Genomic DNA, 23,107 nt, shown 5'->3' on the forward strand with positions numbered 1-23,107 from the left:
TAAACCGTCCTCACGCAACATTATAATGTTAAACATGAACCTGTCAGAGAGGCTACACTGTAAAAAAACTGTTGTTTTTACACTAAAAACCAGCAGGTTTACGGAACTTTACCGTAATAAATACGGTGCAACTTTTTCTAATATTACGGTGAAATGATATTAGCACTGTTGATTCCACATTTAAGATTGTCATTTTATTCCATATTTTACCGTAAAAAATAAAACGTTTTTCCATCAAGCTTCCTCTAATCAACAACACACTGTCAGATCCAGTGTCTGATTAAACCAGCTTCTCTTTATTAATATAAAGAGTTTTGTTCTATTTCCTCCATGTCTGACTCCTTCCATCCTGCCTGTATTCACCTTAAAACATGTTTAAATACCATGTTGGTATATTTTTCACCTATATGACCTGATAATAATAATTGATTTTTTTATTCTGACTTACTGGATCAACATTTAGAACCAAAAAGAAACAAAGAAAAACCAACATAAATGTGATCTTGTGATTGTGTGTGATCCTGTCATCAACTCTGGTTTTTATTCTAGTGGGACTCTGTTTGATTTGGCTCTTTGTGTTTAGACCAACAATTTTTGTCATTTTGTGTCTTTTTTGGTCATTTTGTGTCTTTTGTTGTGTCTTTTTTGGTCATTTTGTGTATTTTTTTAGTCATTTTGTGTCTTTTTTTCATAATTTTGTGTATTTTTTTCGTCATTTTGTGTCTTTTTTTCATCATTTTGTGTCTTTTTTTGTCATTTTGTGTCTTTTTTCCGTCATTTTGTGTCTTTTTTTCATCATTTTGTGTCTTTTTTTCGTCATTTTGTGTCTTTTTTTAGTCATTGTGTGTCTTCTTTTGGTCATTTTGTGTCCTTCTTTAGTCATTTTGTGTGTGTTTTTAGTCATTTTGTGTCTTTTTTTCATCATTTTGTGTATTTTTTTCGTCATTTTGTGTCTTTTTTTAATCATTTTGTGTCTTTTTTTGTCATTTTGTGTCTTTTTTCCGTCATTTTGTGTATTTTTTTAGTCATTTTGTGTCTTTTTTTCGTCATTTTGTGTCTTTTTTTCATCATTTTGTGTCTTTTTTTGTCATTTTGTGTCTTTTTTCCGTCATTTTGTGTCTTTTTTTCATCATTTTGTGTCTTTTTTTTCGTCATTTTGTGTCTTTTTTTAGTCATTGTGTGTCTTCTTTTGGTCATTTTGTGTCCTTCTTTAGTCATTTTGTGTGTGTTTTTAGTCATTGTGTGTCTTCTTTTGGTCATTTTGTGTCCTTCTTTAGTCATTTTGTGTCTCTTTTTGGTAATTTTGAATCTTTTTTTGGTCATTTTGTGTCTTTTTTTTCAGTTTATATATATAAATACATATATATATATATAAATATATATGTGTGTGTGTGTGTGTGATGCCATATCGGCAGTCTGTGAATTTCTCCCCTTTTAAAACCAGAGCAGTCTCAATAGTGCCGTATTGATCGGCCTCAGCTTTAAAGTCATTTTATGTTTCTGTTCATTAGAGTAGTTAGTGAAACATCACGTGACCACAGTGTTAGTGTGAGTCATCGTTCAGACTTTGGCCTTCCTCTTCCACTGAACTCATTAACAAACAGCCATCGTTGCATCAGTCAGAAACACACATTAGCAACACACGCTTCATGTCCAGCTTCATTAGTCACTAACATTAAGACTTTAAACACATTTGAATAAACAAAATAATAATGTAAACATGCAATAATGTTGCATGATGAGGATACAACATGATTGAAATTGTGCTTAAATATCCTCCTTTCTTCTAATCGCTTCTATTGTCATTACACAGAACAACCAATCAATCAATCAATCAATCAATCAATCAATGAATTTCCTCTGGGGAAATTGTGAAAGGGCCACGGGGGCTACTGCCGGTGTGTGTACACTATGATGAGATTTTTAACTATTAATACTAGTAATGTTATGATACTATATAATATACAAGGAGCACACCTACAACAAGCATTCCTTTACAAGTATTTATTTATACAGCAACCTATGACCTTTAACCTCAAAATGTGTGTGTGTGTGTGTGTGCACGCATACGTGTGCATGTGTTTGTGTGTATCTATTAGGGTTGTCACGATACTACAATTTTCAACTCGATACCGATACTCAGGAAAATATTCGATACTCGATACCATTTTCGATACCACCAGGATAAAAACAAAGACCCCAAAATTTAACAGAAATATTTTCATTAACAAGAAAAATGCAACATGTAAAAATGAACAGAACCACAGGTTAAATATTTATAATAAAAAACAGTTGTGCTAAAATAAACTGCAACTATGATAACAAGCTTCAGATACTTGATAGTTGTATTCAGTTGTAGTCATTGAAAATGAGTATTGTATCCGGATACAACGTTTTAGTATCTATACTTTTTTGAGTATGGATACTTTTGACAACCCTAGTATCTATCTATCTATCTATCTATCTATCTATCTATCAATCTATCTATCTATCTACCTATCTATCTATCTATCTATCTATCTATCAATCTATCTATCTATCTACCTATCTATCTATCTATCTATCTATCTATCTATCTATCTATCTATCTATCTATCTATCAATCTATCTATCTATCTATCTATCTATCTATCTATCTATCAATCTATCTATCTATCTATCTACCTATCTATCTATCTATCTATCTATCTATCTATCTATCTATCTATCTATCTATCAATCTATCTATCTATCTATCTATCTATCTATCTATCTATCTATCTGTCTATCTATCTATCTATCTATCTATCTGTCTATCTATCTATCTATCTATCTATCTATCTATCTATCTATCTGTCTATCTATCTATCTATCTATCTATCTATCTTTGGTCATTTTGTGTCTTTTTTTTTGTCATTTTACGTCTTTTATTGGTACTTTTAAGTATTTCCTTGGTATTTTGTGTCACTTTTGGTAATTTTATGTCTCTTTTTGGTCATTTTGTATCTTTTTCTTGGTCATTTTAAGTCTTTCAGTGGTAATTTTCTGTATTTCCTTGGTATTTTGTGTCAGTTTTGGTAATTTTATGTCTCTTTTTGGTAATTTTGTGTCTTTTTTTGGTCATTTTACGTCCTTTTTTGGTCATTTTATGTATTTACTTGGTATTTTGTGTCACTTTTGGTAACTTTATGTCTCTTTTTGGTCATTTTGTGTCTTTTTTTGGTCATTTTACATCTTTTATTGTTCATTTTATGTATTTCCTTGGTATTTTGTGTCACTTTTGGTAACTTTATGTCTCTTTTTGGTCATTTTGTGTCTTTTTTTGGTCATTTTACGTCTTTTATTGTTCATTTTATGTATTTCCTTGGTATTTTGTGTCACTTTTGGTAATTTTATGTCTCTTTTTGGTCATTTTGTGTCTTTTTTTGGTCTTTTTACATCCTTTTTTGGTCATTTTATGTATTTCCTTGGTATTTTGTTTCACTTTTGGTATCTATCTATCTATCTATCTATCTATCTATCTATCTACCTATCTATCTGTCTATCTATCTATCTATCTATCTATCTATCTATCTATCTATCTACCTATCTATCTGTCTATCTATCTATCTACCTATCTATCTATCTATCTATCTACCTATCTATCTGTCTATCTATCTATCTACCTATCTATCTATCTATCTATCTATCTATCTATCTATCTATCTATCTATCCCTCTCTCTCTCTCTCTCTCTCTCTCTCTCCCTCTCTCTCTCTCTCTCTCTCCCTCTCTCTCTCTCTCTCTCTCTCTCCCTCCCTCCCTCTTTTATTTTCATCCAGTCACATTTCAACACGAACATCTTCCGGTCTGATAAATGCGCATGCGCGCTGCGGCTCTGACCCTCTGGTTGCCACGTTAGAACAAACAGCAGCAGCTCCATCAGACCTGAACCCAGCCGAAACCACCAGAACCACTAGAACCACCAGAACCAGGACCACCAGGACCACCAGCCCTCCTGTCCCTGTTCACCTGTCGTACCTGTGGAGCTCCACACCTGAACCCGCACCATGCTGCAGCTCCTGCTCGTCCTGTCCGTGTGTGCAGCCTGTAGCCGGGCTGCTGGTCTCCCTGAGGAGGAGGACGTCCTGGTGCTGAAGAAGTCCAACTTCGACGAGGCTCTGAAGGCTCACCCCAACATCCTGGTGGAGTTCTGTAAGTCCCAGCACCCACTAGAGCTACCCAGCTAGCTATGTAGCTGTCTAAACCTGCAGCTAGCAGCTAACTAACTCACCACACTGGCTGCAGCTAGCTATGCTAGCTATGCTAAGCTACATCCAGCTGCTTCATTTTAGCCTCAAACTTTGACACTTTTAACAAGTTGCTGCAGTTTGTGGCTCATTCATTTCCATTCTGCAGCTGTGTGGGGGGCTAATTCACTATATATATGTGCAGCTAGCTAACCAAACTAGCCCCAGCTGCAGTGAGCTAACTATGCTAACTATGCTAAGCTACATCCAGCTGCTCAACTCTGCTTCAAACTTTGACACTTTTTAACAAGTTGCTGCTGTTTGTGGCTTCACTTTCTCACATTGTGCCTCTCCTTAAGGGGCTCTAGTGAACTCAGTGACCACTGTCCAGTTAAATTTAAATAAAATCCACATTGATGCAGCATTGTTTATCTTTTATCTTAATTAAATGTGATTATAGATTATCTGCTGTTGCACCGAGGAGACTGAAGCTGGATTCACACCAGATTTATTTAAACTAACCCTTAACTTATTATGTATTCTATATATATATATATATATAATCTAATGAAACTAAGCCCTAACTTATTATATTACTCTATAGCTCCAGGAGCTAACGGAGCCTTTAGCCTGTATAGAAGCGGACCAGAGTTTGTTTATTTATCTCTTTATTCTTCTAACTGAATCATGATTAATCATAAATAATGATCCATGAGCAGAATAATAGAGTGTGTGGTTGTTAGTTTCTATTGCTGGCTCTGGTTTCAGATGGTTTGTTTCGGTTCACGTGCAGCCAGACGTCTCTTCCTGCAGCTTTTCTGTTTGTTTTGGGTCTTTTCTGCAGTTTTTATTCATTTATTTTAACTTATTCCACTAATACCTGTCTGTAATAACTGTGAGGGTCTGGTCCTCAGCCTGGGGCCCATCCCGCTGGAGCTTACCCACATTATTAACCTGCTACTGGTTAGTCCGGGAGCAGATCCTCCAATGGGATGTGGGTGTGGGAGGGCTGGAGGCTCCATTAGTCCGGGTCTGGTGCGGGTCTGGGCGGGTCCTGGAGGGTCTGGGCGGGTCCTGGAGGGTCTGGGCGGGTCCTGGTGTGATGTGGAGCTACTAGGTTGACGTGTACTTAACCAAACTTCCTTGTTCCCTTCTGCATCTATCATGAACTTTAGTTGTTTGTCAAGAATTAAAGGTGATGCAATGCAGGTCATTTTATTTGACGTGTCACTAGTGATTAGTAGAGTCCTGTCTGTGTGGATTATAAGGACATACTCTATTAATAAACTACATATATTTCACTTTATATGAAGGAACAATATAGCCAGAATGAGGCACAATTCATTGTTTTGTGTTAAAATAATATTTAATATTATTCTATATATTTAATGGACAGAAGTAATTTCTGTATTAGTTCTTTATTGTTGTTTAGATTTCACCTTTTAGCCAAATTCTTACAGTTTCTCATGTGCATACAGTATGATATCTAGGAAATATATGTTTTTTGTGCAGTTTAACACAGTTATAATGCCATAAATCACAAAGAAAAACGTGAAGATTATAAGGACATACTTTATTAAACATATTTCACTGTTATATGAATGAACAATATATCCATAATGAGGCACATTCATTGTTTTTGAGCTGCAGCATGTTGATGAGAATCATCCTTTAGGAGATTATCTGCTCTGAGTTTTTCTCCTCTTCTACTATTGGACACCACAGTTTACACATTAACATGTGAAACTCAGCAGTAATTTAATTATCCTGCTCTTTATGGCTATTTGCTCCGGACATTTATTTTCAAAGAGTTCTTTTAAAGTTCAAATCTTCCTTTAACTAGTCCAACTAAGTTTTTATATTAATATATTTGCAATAAATTCATTTCATCATTCAGTATTGCAGATTTTCCTCAAATAACTTGTTTTTGATCCTAATTTTTTGTTTTAATTTCTTGCTTTTTGGATAAAACCCCCCTTTTTTTATCACTACACTTCTAATGCACAAAGTCATTTTTGACCCATGTGTGTAAACTTGATGTAATGATACAAAAACAATTTTTCTTCATAAAGTATGAAAGGAAAAATGGATATAATCTGTTGTAATAAAAAAAGATATTCAAACACTCATTTTTGACCCATGTTGTGCATTAGAAGGTGTTTTATATGTTTTGTATCAAAGCAATTATTCCTTTAAAAAGGTTCTACACTAATATCACAAAGTGTTTTGGAAATGTTTGACTATAGGACTCAGCCACTTGGATATTTAAATCATTAATTCATCGGCTTTCACATTCACTTTTCACTTTTCTTTAAAAAATAACTGCTAGCTGGTATCAAGTCTTCCACCTGGACTTCTATATCGTCCAGGTGGGTTTTCTGATTTCACTGATCCTGCTTTTGATATTAATATGATAAAAGACGAAAAATAAAGGACATTTTCACTATAATTTTAGTTAGTTTTAGTTAGTTTTGGAACCACAAAATACAGTTTCAGTTAGTTATCATTTCTTAAAAAACTCTGTTTTTATTTCAGTCAACGAAAATATTTTTAAATTCTAGTTTTGGTTCGTTTTCTTTAACTATAATAACCTTGGTGCCACCCTTAATGTCTAATATTATTATTATTATTATTATTATTATTATTATTATTATTATTATTTTTTGAACTTTTTATTTAACCATTTAAACAATTTTACATAACATTTCCTGACAGAATTTGAAGTAATAAACATCCTGAGCATCATACAAGAAAAAAGTGTTAAGACATTACAATAAATACATTAAATACAGAAATAAGTATTTCTGACATAACATAGTTATAAAGTTAGTGTTAATCTTGTAAATAAATAAAAAGAAATAGTTGAATATTTAGACAATCAAAGAAATAGAATGTCAGAAGTATTGATAATTATGACAACAGGCAGAGTAGACTTATTATTATTATTATTATTATTATTATTATTATTATGGTTATATATGTAATGATGTGTCTCCTGCAGACGCCCCGTGGTGCGGCCACTGCAAGGCTCTGGCTCCGGAGTACGCCAAGGCGGCCGGCCTGCTGAAGGCGGAGGGCTCGGCGGTGCGTCTGGGGAAGGTGGACGCCACCGAGGAGACGGAGCTCGCTCAGGAGTTCGGCGTCCGCGGATATCCAACCATCAAGTTCTTCAAGGGAGGAGAGAAGGAGTCCCCCAAGGAGTACTCTGGTGAGCTCCTCCTCCTTTTCACTCATTCATCAGGCTCCTATGAGATGGACCACTGGTTCTCAGTCACTGGTTCTCAACCACTGGTTCTCAACCACTGGTTCTCAGTCACTGGTTCTCAGTCACTGGTTCTCAACATTTATCACTGATGTTCCTCCTGTCAAATATGTTTTCAGCCCAGTATCTCCTAACCAGGGCAAAAAGAAGCCTTAATACCAGAGCGCTGTGCCATCAGTGTCTGATTTATTAAACTTTGGAACTGATAAACACAAACACAATTCAAACATTTGAAAAAAAAAACTGTTTCAAACATTTGAAATGTTAATAATCCATGACTAAATTTACTGCAAATATCACTAAAATGTTCAAAAATTCAAACTAATGTAGTATATATATATATATATATATATATAGATATATATTAATTAATCGTTTATTGTCATAAAGGAACAAAGAAACCAGAAATATTCACATTGAAGAAGCTGAAATCAGAGAATTTAGACTTATTGTCTTTAACAAATTCAAGCATTTGAAAAAAACCCAACTATTTCAAACATTTTAAATGTTAATAATCATGACTAAATTTATTGCAAATATTTCTCATCAGTAAAATGTAGTGATTCAAACTAACGTAGTAAAAAACAGTGACTATATAACCATCTAAAACTATAAATTGCATATATGTTTATATATATATATATACACACATATATTCAGTTTATTGTCATAAAGGAACAAAGAAACCAGAAATATTCGCATTGAAGAAGCTGAAATCAGAGAATTTAGACTTAATGTCTTTAAAAAAAACTGCTCAAAACTAATTATTGGATTATCAAAATAGTTGACGATTAATTTAATAATCGATTATTGTTCCATTAAACGTATAAATGTTGCAGCTCTAATGCTGTATTTGATTGTAGTCATATGCTGTGTCTTTTTCTCCCACCATGCAACTTAATAATAATAAATTCTATTAGTAAAGCACTTTTCATTGTTAAAAGCAACTCCAAGGTGCTCCAGAGAACAACAAGATTAAAAACAGGTTAAAAGGCCAAAACAGTGGGAGTTAAGAAATGGCAAGTTTAATAAAAAATTAAATAAAATGGAATTAAAAATGTAAAAAGTTAAAAGTTCTTACAGGTCCAGACTATACTTAGGTATTGATGTGAACTAAAATATGAATAGCAAAAAAGAGAAGACAGAAAAATCAAATCAAAATAAAACAGCAAAATAAAATAAAACTTGTTTAGGTTGTAAAAACGTAGATAAAGGTTTTTGCAACAAAACAATAAAACATAAAATATATCTTTAGTGATTATAGAATCTTACTCTAAATAGAGTAGAGGAAGTTTAGAGATTAGATCAGATTTTATTAATCCCAGATAAAAAATAAACAATCTAATAGAAGATATTTAACAATATACAATATACTATATACATATTAAGCAGATGCAGTAAAAAAACACAGCGACACATTTAATAAAAGGCCTTTTTAAAAGAGTCTGTTTGTGGTAACTTGTTTTTTCTGCCCGTTGCATCTTAATTAAAGCCGATATTTTGCACCAGCTGATGTAATGTTGAGTAACTCCGTCACAGGAGAGTTTAAAGTAAATATTTATTAGATAAATCAGCTCCAGAAAGGCTCCATATGAGCCATAAAGGATCATTCTGACATCTGTAGTCCGGCCCAGCGACTGCCTCCATCCTGTAACATGATCTCCAACTCCTCCTCAGCCAATCAGCTGCCAGAGGCTGGGAGTGGGCGGGGCTAGTGCTGACTCTGAGCCAGGGGAGATGTGTGCAGTTTTTCACGTTCCCTGTTTCTCCAGGCCGGGCCGGGCCCCGTTCAGGAGGCAGCCGTGGCCTGTGGAAGTGTTTATTTCAGTAGAAATGACAACCACAAACCCACAACCACCAATCACAGAGCTGCAGCACTTCAGCAACATGTTGCTCACTCAGTGAAATTGCTGCTGTGTTGCATCAGACAGACAGACAGGTCTGTCATGAGTCCACTTTAATTGGCACAGACTGACTCTAAAGAAAGGTAGACATGTTAGTGCAGCCTCCCAGAGAACAGCATGTTCAACATGGAGACGTTTTAAAGTTTAAACAGCAGAACACTCGGTTCTCCATGTTCTCCACCTGGAGGAGCAACAGGATGTTCTCAGTGTTACAGCTCAGCTTGTTGAGGAAGGCTTTGAGGAAACCTTTAACATTAATGATCTCACTCCAACATCAATAAATAAATAAATAAATAAAGCAAAACTGAAGTCTGAAACTTTGTCACAAGATAAAACAGACAACAAGGAGTTAACTTTTTAGTTATAAATCAATTTTGACCAAAAATTTAGGTTTTTGTGACCAAAAAAAAGACACAAAATGACCAAGAAAGACACAACAAAACATAAAATATATCTCTTGTGATTTTAGAATCTTACTGTAAATAGAGTAGAGGAAGTTTAGAGATTAGATCAGATTTTATTAATCCCACAGCAGGGAAATGTCTGTTACAGCCGACCACAAAAATTGCACATAAATTAATATTAATACCCTTTTAGTTTAGATAAAAAATGAACAATCTAATAGAAGACATTTAACAATATGCTATATACATATTAAGCAGATGCAGACAGTACATTTATTTAGTTTAATCATAGTTTAAAAACAATATTAGCACATGATCATTGTAGCAAAGCATCTTACACACACACACACACACAGCACAGATAGAATTATTTATATACTTTCACTTTCAAATCCACTTTCACACAGGAAAACGTGCGGTGGCTGTCTGCAGATAATCAGTCAGACTCAGTTCAGTGTTTCCTCTAGTATTTTTTTTCAGCAGTGGTGCTGCTGCGTCTGTGATGTCATCGCCTAATTTGCATAATTTACTATGTGCATGTAGTTGTAATGGACGCTGTAGGAGAGAGGAATAAGGTTGTAGGAAAGACAAAAAGTGAGTAAAAAACACCCTGAATATGTTTAGAATTGCAAGTGCTCTGTCTTCTGTCACAGTCCAACCATCCTTCTTTATCCGGCTCCACTGAGCCAAAAGAGACTCTGACTGTAAACCACATCACACATGCACCATCTGCAGACTGGACGCTGAGGGGTTAACATCATGTTAACACAGTCAGCTGGGAGAGACTCCTGCAGGACTCTGACTCTCCTTAACGAGCCGCGGGGGGCGGAGCCTCGTTAAGAGTCACAACGAGTCTCTGAAAGTCTCCAGGAACACCAGAAAAAGTTGCTAGATTTGTTGCTAGAATAGTCCCCGGGGGTCTGAAAAGTCACTAAATCTAGAGACAAAGTCGCTAAGTTGGCAACACTGGCGCTCACTACACTTTACGTTGATGTTTTAAGAGGGTCTGACAGGATTTGATGCCTAGTTGATGACTCAAAAGGCAAGGCCAGTTTATTTGTTTAGCACAATTCAACACAAGGTGATTCAAAGTGCTTTACATAAACATTAAAAACAGCAAGACACAATTGAAAACAGTAAACACAGTCAATTAAAACAGGGAAATGGAAATACAAATACAAATAAGATCAAATAAGATGCAGCAGGATAAGAAAAGAGATAATGATAATAAGATAAAATGACCAAAAAAGACACAAAATGACCAGAAAAGACACAAAATTACTAAAAAAAAAGATACAAAATGACAAAAAAAACACACAAAATGACAAAAAACACACAAAATGACCAATTATCTCACGACTATCAGAAGCTGTATGTCTGCAGGGAAACACTGCAGAACCTCTGAAGTCTCCAGGTAGAATCACTGTGTCTCTGTGGTCTGTTGATCCTTTAATACTGAGGCTCTGTTTCCTGCTGTTACTGTGTCCAGTCCACATGTTCCTCCAGAAGAGCTGACAGAGTTGTTGTTGTTGTTGTTGTTGTTGTTGTTTGTTGCAGCGGGCAGACAGGCTGATGACATCGTGGCCTGGCTGAAGAAGAGAACCGGGCCGGCGGTCGCCACGCTGACCGGAGTCACCGAGGCCGAGTCTCTGATCGCTGACAGCGAAGTCGCCGTCATCGGATTCTTCAAGGTATTATTCTCCTCTCAGCCAGTCAGATCAGAGCTGCAGGGTTACTATAGTAACCAACACGCTAGGGCTGGGCGATACGGCCCTAAAAGAATATCACCATATTTCAGCCTATTTTTGCCATAACGATATTCTTGACGATATTACGAAATACTTAAAAAGAAGACTTAAAAAAGAAGAAAATATGATTTTTTTTTTGTCTGTATAAATAAATAAAAATCTAAAATGTAGTGTGAAGTACAAAAAAATTACTCTTAACTCTTGAGTATGAGCAAATAATAAAAATATCCATTTAGGGGTTCCGGGGGCATATTTTAATGACATTTTGTAAAGGAGAATAAAGGTTCTTGTATGTTTTATTTAAGGCTCTTATTTTGACAGTCTTCTTGTAAGTTCTGTGGTGGATTCTGTTAACACACTGTGCTCTTATTTTGAAAGCTGTGATGTGTTTAGCAACAGAGAGTAAGTAGCTTTTTGTGATTAAAACAACTTTAATTGTTAGTTAATATTAACCTTACGCCACTACATCAAGAAGTAGGAATGTTGCCAATATCATGATATGCATTTTTTTAACCATAAAAAAAATATACCGATTTTATCGTGAACGGTACGATATGGCACACCCCTACAACACGTCACTGGACGCACTTCATCCTTAGTTATAACTCTATTTAGACCAATAATATAGCTACTGCAGTTAGACTCTGTAGGCCAGTGAACAGCAGACCTAGAATTATTTTAATTTATTTTTAAAAGGAGGGTTTTTGCAGTCTCTTTGGCAAAATTTGATGTCGACGTAAAATAATGGAATGGACTAAATGATGAAATAAAGATAAAGTGTAATTCTATCTTAGTTTTCAAGAAGACTTTAAAGTCTAAAATTATCAAAGGTTACTATGAAATTTGATTGAATTAGATTTTTCAGTTTAAGGTATCATGTGTTTTGTAACGATGTGAATTATTCAGTTAATGTAATATATATAATATATATATATAATGTTTACATGTAGATGGTACAGGAGAGGCAGAAATAAGCCTTCAGTGGAGCTTCAGCCTCGTCCTTTATCTGTTGCTTTCTGATGGATTCTTTTGTAAAAACATGATTTTATTTTCTTTGACGTAGAATTAGAGTAGAGTAGAGTTATTCTTCACACATGATTCCTTTAAGGAAAATTTGAAAAATCAACAACAATTTCTGTTTTTTCAGTATTTGGCTTTGATAAATGATGTCATTTTTCGGCTATTTGATATTTTCATTATTCAAAAACATCATTTTTCACATTAGGTTTTCTTGCTTTCAAGGTTTCTACAAACTAAATCATTTGAATTAACGTCATCTTGTGGTTTGGGAAACACTGATTGATATTTTTATACATTTTATTGACTAAACAACTAATCGATTATTGGTTTAAATAATTAATCAGTTATTTAAACCAATAATCAATTAGTTGATACTATGATACTATGCCTTTTGTTTGACCATTTTATGTACAGTTTTATTTTTTTTTACATTCCTTTTCAGTGTATTTTAGTTAAAGCTTTTTGTGATTCTCCTGATGAACTAGATTTTTTAATTTGTTAACATATATCTCTGTTAGAAGAGACAAATAACTTCAGCAATGTGTTAAAGTTAGACAATAACACATAAAAACCGAGTGTAAATTGACCGTAAAGGCAATACAATTATTTATAACATGAGCAATAATCTTTTGGCCTCCATTTTTGTTTTGCTTACATCATGCGAGGCACTGTACAAACAGTTAGGAGCCAAAATGGATAATGAAACTCCTGGTTAGTGTCAGCTCTAATGTAAAGTGTCCCTGTATCTGCAGGATGCTGAGTCAGCGGGAGCTAAAGCCTACGAGAAGGCAGCTGAAGCTACAGACGACATTCCCTTCGCCGTCACCGCCGACGACTCCATCTTCACCAAGTTTGAGGTTACCAAGGACAGCGTGGTCCTCTTCAAGAAGGTGATTCACTTCATTTATTCACCTTTTAATCACATGTGATTATTACCATTATAGCCCCAGTTGTAGAAACATTATATGATAACTAGTGGTGTCAACAATAATCGATTTGGCGATGCACGATTCAGCATCGATGCGGCAAAGTGCCATAATCGATTATGTTTATTTCCTGTCCTCCAGTGGAAAGTTGTGGGGGCGAGGGTGGGAATTTCACACTCTGGCCTTGATGCCCTGTGAAAAAATGTTCAATTTACGGCCAATGTGGCCTTTGAGCCCTGTCAAAGTTCCAGTAAACACAACGCTAACCCGATGCGCAGCACAGGTAAGCTAGTGGGACAAGCTGTTTTGATATGTTGTGACTGAAGTATGTGGGAGTATTTGACAGGACTTAACATTTACGTTTTTATAGAAAGTACTATTGATAGGTAATTACCATTGTATTAGCCTATTTAAAGTCGACTCCTTAACGTTACATTTCTGCGTCATGAAAACTAGCGATAGCTAGCTAGGTGGGATAGTGCTAACGTCTTCCCTAGCTCAGGAACAAGGGCTCCACATTTAGCTGATGTAGATTTCACCTCAGCAGGTTCCTTTTTATGGCAGGAGGAGGCATTTCTCTTTCCTTACTCTGAGATGAACTCAGCAGGAGATTCATTTTGCCATCTTTTCAAAATATAGCCAATAAAATCTATTATTAGGCCTATCTGACTGCATGTATTGCCTCATGACTGATGAAAAATGTCCCTTGTTGTGTGCAGTATAATTGTGATGCATCGTAGAATCGAATTGAATCGAATCGTTCCCTGGTGAATCGTAATCGAATCGACTTGTGAGGGCAGTGCCAATGTACACCCCTACTGATAACTGGGTTACCGCCTGTGGAGACCCCGCTGTGGTTCTGATGTAACGTTGGTAACGTGATGCTGTCGACCTCACCGTATCGTCTCTCGGCTGCTAATCTGGGCCGTCTGACCTCCCAGTCAGTGAGCTCACCATGCTGCTGGTGCAGAACGCTGCAGAGATGTTAGCTGATGGGAGGTTTCTCCACCAGCCCCTGGCTTTGAGCTGAGGAGACCCCAATGCTCGCTGTGGGGTCTACCATCCTTCCTCCCAGTCAGGAGGCGGAGCTTAATAAAGGGGACATGTCGGACAAAAGAACCACATTTTTTCCACATGCTCTCAAACACCATAAGTTTTAATTTTTGGTAGGAGCCACTTCGTCAAGATTGTGGATCAGAGATGGCAGCCATATAAAGTCTATGAGAACCAATATATCTTCCAATCCACTCAGAAGGTCAATCTGGGTGTCAAAATCTACATTTTGTGGGTCAAGGAATCATTTAAAGCTGTTGAGAATATCACTACAGATCTGACATGAGATTAAAGCGTTCCCTTGATTTTTTTTTTTTGAGCAGTGTACATTGCAGCTCTCTCCCGTGAACATAGATTCATTTTCAGCTCAGGATTCCTTACAGCAGCACTTGAAGACCTACCAGTCTCCAAACCACTCAGAAGGTCAATCTGGGTGTCAACATCTACATTTTCTGGGTCAAAGAATCATTTAAAGCTGTTGAGAATATCACTAGATGATTATTTGATCCAATAGAAATGTTCACTTTGGCCATGTATTTTTGTCATTTTCAACAAAGATCTTTGTGGTTGTAAATGCAACAAATAATACAAGTGAAGCTAATAAAGTTTAATTAAATGTATGCATGTTATTCATTTTTCAGAATACGTGTATTGTATATGAACTTTATTAAGATATGTGCGACCACTTAGGAACTTGGAAGTTACATAAATACATGGTGAAAATGAACATATTTGATCAAATAATCATCTGGTGATATTCATTATAACTTTAAATGATTCTTTGACCCAGAAAATGTAGATTTTGACACCCAGATTGACCTTCTGAGTGGCTTGGAAGATATATTGGTTCTCATAGACTTTATATGGCTGCCATCTCTGATCAACAATCTTGATGACGTGGCTCCAATAAAAAAAATTAAACTTTTGGTGATAAAGAGCATGTGGAAAAAATGTGGTTCTTTTGTCCAACGTGTCAACTTTCTTCTCAGATCTGGTCCTTAGCCTCCTGACTATACTATAATAATAATAATAATAATAACTATTCTTCCTATTAAAGTTTGCACATGATGCGTTTCTTTTAAACGGTGATGGTTGCCTTGTAATACAGCAACTGATGGAAACAAGGTCATAAATCATTGAGATAACTTATCAGCTCAACAATATCTCAGTCTGTGTGGATCAAAGGTCCAGTTTGTCAATTAAATATTAAGCAGCTGAGAAACTATAGGTCGTAATTTAACTCTTTAAATCCTGAAAAGATAAAACGTCCCCGTACTCTTTGGAACAGCTCTTGTTTATTCTAAAGCGTGTCTGTAATTCTTTCCAGAGGAAACATAAAGACTTAAACCACTGTGATCTGCTGGTTTATTAATGTTTCTCCATGTTAAAGCAATCACTCATTTTGCCTGTAAACAAACACAAATTAAAAAAATGTTCATGGTAATTTATGTTCTGCCCCTCTGGGTATAAACCAAGAACAATAAGTCTGGGTTCCCAACTAGTCTAATGATAGAATCTACCAGAATCTAGAACCAGAATGATAGAAGTAAAACACTAACCTCTTCACAAAACTCTTCCATTATACCTACACTTTAAATTCACCATAGCAGAGTTTTTCTGACAAAATTAAAATCAATACATCAACTGCTGATAGGAACTGTCGTTGATTCAAACCATCGACTGTCACTCTATGGGCCCGAGGCTCCTGGTGACCATTACTGTCAGTTCATTAGACAGTTATGTCTTATCACTGGTTGTTGAGGGGCCTCATGGTGGCATCTGGCTATTGTTTGTGACATTTTAGAGTTTGCAGTAAATTGGTAAATGATTTCATGCAGCCCCAGAAACAACAGCTCTAAATATCTCGGTGTAGTCTCCTGGAGGATCTTCTTTCACACGGATCAGTTCTCCCTCCGTCCTCTGATCCGTGTTGGTAACGTGACCCTGATACAAACACGCTGACATGTGGCGTGTTGCCTCCAGTTAGCCAAACCCTGTTAAAGCAGGGCTCACTCTAATAAACAGCTGGCCTCTGGCACTTGGTTATTGCAACAGGGCTTCAGGTTTCACTTTCACAGCCTTTGCCAGAGGCTGCAGGGCTGGCTGCAGGGCTGGCTGCAGGGCTGGCTGCAGGGCTGGCTGGCTGCAGGGCCGGCTGGCTGCAGGGCCGGCTGGCTGCAGGGCCGGCTGGCTGGCTGCAGGGCCGTCTGGCTGCAGGGCCGTCTGGCTGCAGGGCCGGCCGGCTGCAGGGCCAGCTGGCTGCGTGGCTGGCTGCAGGGCCGGCTGGCTGCGTGGCTGGCTGCAAGGCCGGCTGGCTGCGTGGCTGGCTGCAGGGTCGTCTGGCTGCAAGGCCGGCTGGCTGCGTGGCTGGCTGGCTGCAGGGCTGGCTGCAGGGCTGGCTGGCTGCGTGGCTGGCTGCAGGGTCGTCTGGCTGCAAGGCCGGCTGGCTGCGTGGCTGGCTGCAGGGTCGTCTGGCTGCAGGGCCGGCTGGCTGCAGGGTCGTCTGGCTGCAAGGCCGGCTGGCTGCGTGGCTGGCTGCAGGGTCGTCTGGCTGCAGGGCCGGCTGGCTGCAGGGTCGTCTGGCTGCAAGGCCGGCTGGCTGCGTGGCTGGCTGGCTGCAGGGCTGGCTGGCTGCGTGGCCGGCTGCAGGGCTGGCAGCGTGCCGGCTGCGTGCCCCTGGTCAGATGTCTCCTATTGTGTTCCTGTCAGGCTGCTTGGCGGCTATTCTTAACACCTCATAAAGACGGTTTGGGATGCTGGGGGTTACCGGAGGATTTAAAAGTAGTTTGTCTGGTAAATCTATGTTTGGGGTTCCCAGGCAGACTAGATGAGTGGCTAATATTTCTATCTAAATGTTTCCATGTTTACTTTACAGTTTGATGAAGGACGCAATACCTTCGACGGAGAGCTGAGCAAAGAGAACCTGCTGGCCTTCATCAAGGCCAACCAGCTGCCTCTGGTCATCGAGTTCACAGAGCAGGTGAAGAGCTGCACAATCACCATCATCACTCCTCTTCACCACAAACCAGTCTGTCAATGTTCTAGATGAAGGGATCTCATGTTTACTCTCAATAGTCTGATTATTATCATCATTCATCAGCTAAATAAGTCTACTGTTGATCTCTTAATCTGGAGATGGTAAAGTAAGGAAAATGTCAGTTTACTGACTCACTGATGTGGTGATAAAGTTTCTGAAGCTTTTGAGAGTTTTTTTGTTTAACCCTGAACATGTGTTTTCTGCAGACTGCCCCTAAAATCTTCGGGGGAGAAATCAAGTCCCACATCCTCATGTTTTTGCCCAAAACCGCTAAAGACTTCCAGGACAAAATGGACCAGTTCAAGAAAGCTGCAGAGGGATTCAAGGGTCAGGTAGGTGAACCGGTCCGATGATTAACACTAAACACACTCTTTAGATGTGAGACTTTACTCTTAACCCTTTATAGGGACTCCTGGGAACTGGAAATGTCAACCCTGAAGTGTTATTGGAGGATATTAAAAGACTTTTTGCAAAATGTTTCATTTTTATTTTGCAAATTGAGGTCAATTGAGTCATTATATTTATTATATTTATTATAGTCTCTTTCCCAAAGCAACCCTAAATAGACAGTAACACATCATCTGCATACATCTCCACTTTATCTTTTCCTTTTAAACTATTTATTATCTTTTTAGACTACTTATTACATATGTGTAATGTCTGAATGTCTTTTTTAAAGCACCTTTTATATGAGAAGCACACGTAAATTTAGTTGTATACTTTTTTTTATTACAATGACAATGAAGGAAAGCTTGAATCTTGTGTGATTTACTGATTGGTCAGATGCCACAGTGTTACTATCTGGATGTAGAAACCCATATGGTTCTATGAGGAACCTGTTCTAGATGTCTAAAGACTCAAGTTACCAGAAATGGTTCTTTGCCTGATAAAAGGTTAATATTGAACCTTTTTTTCCGTCTCTTTGTCCAGATCCTGTTCATCTTCATCGACAGCGACGTGGACGACAACCAGCGTATCCTGGAGTTCTTCGGCCTGAAGAAGGAGGAGTGTCCCGCCATCCGCCTCATCACGCTGGAGGACGAGATGACCAAGTACAAGCCGGAGAGCGACGCCATCACCGCCGACAGCATCACGGCCTTCTGCAAGCTCTTCATCGAGGGAAAACTCAGGGTGAGACAGACAGAGAGAGAGAGCTGGTTGGTTATAACACTACGTTGGTTATCCATGAATGAGACTAATGCTGGTTTGTCCCTCAGCCTCACCTCATGAGTCAGGACATCCCTGATAACTGGGAGGAAACGCCCGTCAAGGTTCTGGTCGGCAAGAACTTCGAGGATGTCGCCTTCAATCCCTCTAAGAACGTCTTCGTCGAGTTCTGTAAGTCAAACATTTCCATTTTAGCAGCATTTAAATGTTTTCACCAGTCACTTTTTTCCATTTGGAATTATTTCGCATGACTTTGACTTTTTTCTTATTTTTACTTTTTTCTCGTCATTTTGACTATTTTCTTGTTATTTTGACCTTTTTCCCATTTTGAATTATTTCTCTTTATTTTGACTATTTTCTTGTTATTTTGACCTTTTTCCCCACTTTGAATTATTTCTCGTTATTTTGACTATTTTCTTGTTATTTTGACCTTTTTTCCCATTTTGAATTATTTCTCGTTATTTTGACCTTTTTTCCCATTTTGAATTATTTCTCGTTATTTTGACTATTTTCTCGTTATTTTGACCTTTTTTCCCATTTTGAATTATTTCTCGTTATTTTGACCTTTTTTCATGATTTCGACTGTTTTTTCTCATTTTGACTTTTTTCTTGTGACTTCTACTTTTTTCATATTTTTCCTACTTTCTCGTTATTTCAACTTTTTTCTCATTGTTTTGATTTTTTTTTTCGTGATTTCGACTATTTTCTCGTTATTTTGACTTTTTCTTCTTGGCTTCAGCCTTTTTTTCCTCATTTTGACTTTTGCTTGTGACTTCGACTTGTTTCTGAGGTGGTTTGATGTTTGGTTTAATGTCCTCAGAGGACAGAAAGACCTTAAAATGGCATATTAATTAGTGTTTGTTTCCACTTTCAGAGTCAAATATTCGCTCCAGTCCTGCCCCAAATATTTATGAATCTTCAGAATTTTTATACTAAATGCCATTATTAGCAGCAACGTTGATATTGATGTATTATTTGGGCCATGTCAGTTAAAATTACACATATTCATAAAACTGCTATAAAAGTGAGTACAGAGAAAACACAAAACCTCACAGACAAAACCCATGCAAAAACATTAAAACAGTTAGTTATTGGTTATAATAGTTTCAGTCATACCAGGTTTGTCAAGCTTGTGATTAAATTGCTTTCAAACCATAGACTGTACAAAAAAGGTCAAAACCTGGTAAAAAAGCAGCTTGAACAGCGTGATTTTGTCTGTCTGACAGAAACCTGGAAGCAGTGGCGCACTTTCACAGAGTTAAATATTTTAACCAGCAATTTCTCAGAAAAATAGAAAATCTTATCCATCCCAGTATTCATGCTGCATGTTTTAACATGCCCAAAGTGATTAAAGAAGAAGATAAAAAGCCACAAAATGTCCCCAGTGATGCTCAAAGGTCAAAGGTTGAGGAAGCCTCAGGGTTCAGAGCTCCCCTTCCTTATTTTGCCCGTGCTAAGCCTCTTAAATACCAAGAGCTGATGCTCGGGGCTCATTCCCTCTCAGCCCACGCTGTCACAGTGACTCTGTTATCAGACACGAAAGTTAAAAAGATCCACTTAAATATAGCTGCTATTATTTTTATATAGCCTCCTATATTTATCTTTGGAGGAATTTTCCATGGCTGGTTGTGAATGCAGATGATGGGAAGTAAAGCTCAGGAGGGAAGGCCTGTATTCCCTGACAGGTGAGGGGGGGCGGGGGGGTTTCCCAGTAAGTCCAATGGGAGAAGGTCCTGAGGCGGAGCTGCACGTGAGTTGGATTCAGAATATAGCAGCAAGCAGGCGACCATCCTGGAACCCTGCTGACAGCAGCATAAATATAAAGCATGAACAATATTTCATTAGTCGTGTTTCCTTTAGTGTCTACCGGGAAAGTCTCAGGCCACGCCCTCTCTAAAGTCTCAGGCCACGCCCTCTCTAAAGTCTCAGGCCACGCCCTCTCTAAGTCTCACTGTACTGCTACAGAGCTAACTGTTAGCCTGTTAGCACATACACACTGTACTGCTACAGAGCTAACTGTTAGCCTGTTAGCACATACACACTGTACTGCTACAGAGCTAACTGTTAGCCTGTTAGCACATACACACTGTACTGCTACAGAGCTAACTGTTAGCCTGTTAGCACATACACACTTTACTGCTACAGAGCTAACTGTAAGCCTGTTAGCAATTTGCAGACTGGACGCTAAGGGGTTAACATCCCCTCCGGCTCTGCAGCTGGGAGAGACTGCTGCAGGAGGACTGGGATGCTTCGACTCGTTCTGACTCTTCCGGGGTCGGCGGCTCGTTAAGAAGAGTCAGAACGAGTCTCCAAAAGTCTCCAACAACACCAGAAAAAGTTGCTGGATTTGTCTCCAGTTGCTTTCGTGAAAAATAGTTGCTAAGGGGGTCTGAAAAGTCTCTTTCAGGGGAGAAAAGAGACCCTGCTCTTCTACAGGGACAAAAGACATATTTTGTCTGTAATGATTAAACACTAAGCTTTTATTTTGTTGTATTCCAGATGCACCGTGGTGTGGACACTGCAAACAACTGACTCCCATCTGGGAGAAACTGGGAGAGAAGTACAAGGACAGCGCTGACATCATCGTGGCCAAGATGGACTCCACAGCCAATGAGATCGAAGCAGTCAAAGTCCACAGTTTCCCCACTCTCAAGTTCTTCCCTGCAGGAGACGAGCGCAAGGTGAGCCTTTCACTGTTTTAGTTTCTGTTACAGCTGATCCATTATAAGACACATGAAATATTATTAGGGCTGCAACTAACGATCATTCATTATGGATTAATCTGTCGATTATTTAAGCAATTAATCGATTCGTTGTTTGGGCAATAAAATGTATAAAAATATCAATGAGTGTTTCCAAACCACAAGATTACGTCAAAAAGACATAAAATGACCTAAAAAAGACACAAAATGACCAAAAAATGACACAAAATGTATAAAAATATCAATGAGTGTTCCCAAACCACAAGATTTTGTCCTCAAATCTCTTGTTTTGTCCACAAACCAAAGAGATATTCAGTTTATTGTCATAAAGGAACAAAGAAACCAGAAATATTCACATTGAAGAAGCTGAAATCAGAGAATTTTGACTTATTGTTTTTAAAAAGAAAATGCTCAAACAATTATTAGATTATCAAAATAGTTGACGATTAATTTAATAATCGATTATTGTTCAATTAATCAAATAATTGTTGCAGCTCTAAATATTATATAATATACTGTATGTAATCATTTTGTTGGCCTCATCTCTTATCTTGTGTAAACAGCTCTGTTTGTGTTGGTAATTGGGTTTCTGCCTCTCCAGATGTGAGTTATATTAATGGAGGTGTTATTTGGATCCAGAATCATTCCCAGTATCAGTATATTTAGCGTGTTAAGCATGTGCAGAAACCTGAGCTCAGCCTCAGTTTCAACAACATTAAGTTGGTGTTTGGTTCTTTAGATTCCTGCTGGATGACTTCACTCTGCTCAGAGCTTCTCTAGGCCAAACATGCACGTGCCGCCTTCATAAAGCACTTTAACCCGTTTAAGGCGGGAAAGCATTACCGCATTCCTACCATTAAAGCCGGGAAAGAGGATATGTTGTTTTGTAGTATTTGTAGTTCTTTACACCTATTTTCGGTCTCTTAGCCAATGAAATGCATCAGAATGCATGTGGGAGTGTCGCAATGCATCATGGGACTTTTCCAGAACTTTGAAATGATCACCAAAAAGACACAAAATAACCAAAAAAAGACACAAAATGACTAAAAAAGACACAAAATGATTTAAAAAAGACACAAAATGACTAAAAAAAAGACTAAAAAAGACACAAAATGACTAAAAAAAACACAAAATGAGAATACATGTGGGAGTGTTGCAATGCAACATTGGACTTTTCCAGAACTTTATTATCATATTATTATATAAATTATCACCAAAAAGACACAAAATGACCAGAAAAAGATACAAAATGACTAAAAAAAGACACAAAATGACCTTAAAAGGAACAAAAAGACACAAAATGACTTAAAAAAGAGACAAAATGACCAAAAAAAGAGACAAAATGACTTAAAAAAGACACAAAATGACCAAAAAAAGAGACAAAATTACTTAAAAAAGACACAAAATGACCAAAAAAGACACAAAATTACTTAAAAAAAAGACTAAAAAAGACACAAAATGACAAAAAAAAAAACACAAAATGAGAATACATGTGGGAGTGTCGCAATGCATCATGGGACTTTTCCAGAACTTTAAAATCATCACAAAAAAAGACACAAAATGACCAGAAAAAGATACAAAATGACTTAAAAAAAGACATAAAATGAGAATACATGTGGGAGTGTCGCAATGCAACATTGGACTTTTCCAGAACTTTGAAATTATCACCAAAAAGAC

General features: G+C 37.4%; 1 protein-coding gene across 1 annotated transcript in view; it reads left to right on the forward strand.

Annotated features, from left to right (window-relative positions):
• Positions 1-3,848: 3,848 nt before the first annotated feature.
• p4hb (prolyl 4-hydroxylase, beta polypeptide) overlaps positions 3,849-23,107 on the forward strand; it is a 28,152-nt gene continuing 8,893 nt past the window's right edge. Inside the window, exons 1-9 of the mRNA XM_059343976.1 lie at positions 3,849-4,172; positions 7,209-7,415; positions 11,335-11,468; positions 13,298-13,435; positions 17,400-17,504; positions 17,768-17,893; positions 18,492-18,692; positions 18,779-18,899; positions 21,228-21,409. Coding sequence (XP_059199959.1) covers positions 4,028-4,172; positions 7,209-7,415; positions 11,335-11,468; positions 13,298-13,435; positions 17,400-17,504; positions 17,768-17,893; positions 18,492-18,692; positions 18,779-18,899; positions 21,228-21,409 — 1,359 coding nt within the window. The 5' untranslated portion in view covers positions 3,849-4,027. The remainder of the gene's footprint in view (positions 4,173-7,208; positions 7,416-11,334; positions 11,469-13,297; positions 13,436-17,399; positions 17,505-17,767; positions 17,894-18,491; positions 18,693-18,778; positions 18,900-21,227; positions 21,410-23,107) is intronic.

This window comes from Centropristis striata, chromosome 1 (genome assembly GCF_030273125.1).
Source record: "Centropristis striata isolate RG_2023a ecotype Rhode Island chromosome 1, C.striata_1.0, whole genome shotgun sequence".
Classification (NCBI taxonomy): Eukaryota; Metazoa; Chordata; class Actinopteri; order Perciformes; family Serranidae; genus Centropristis; species Centropristis striata.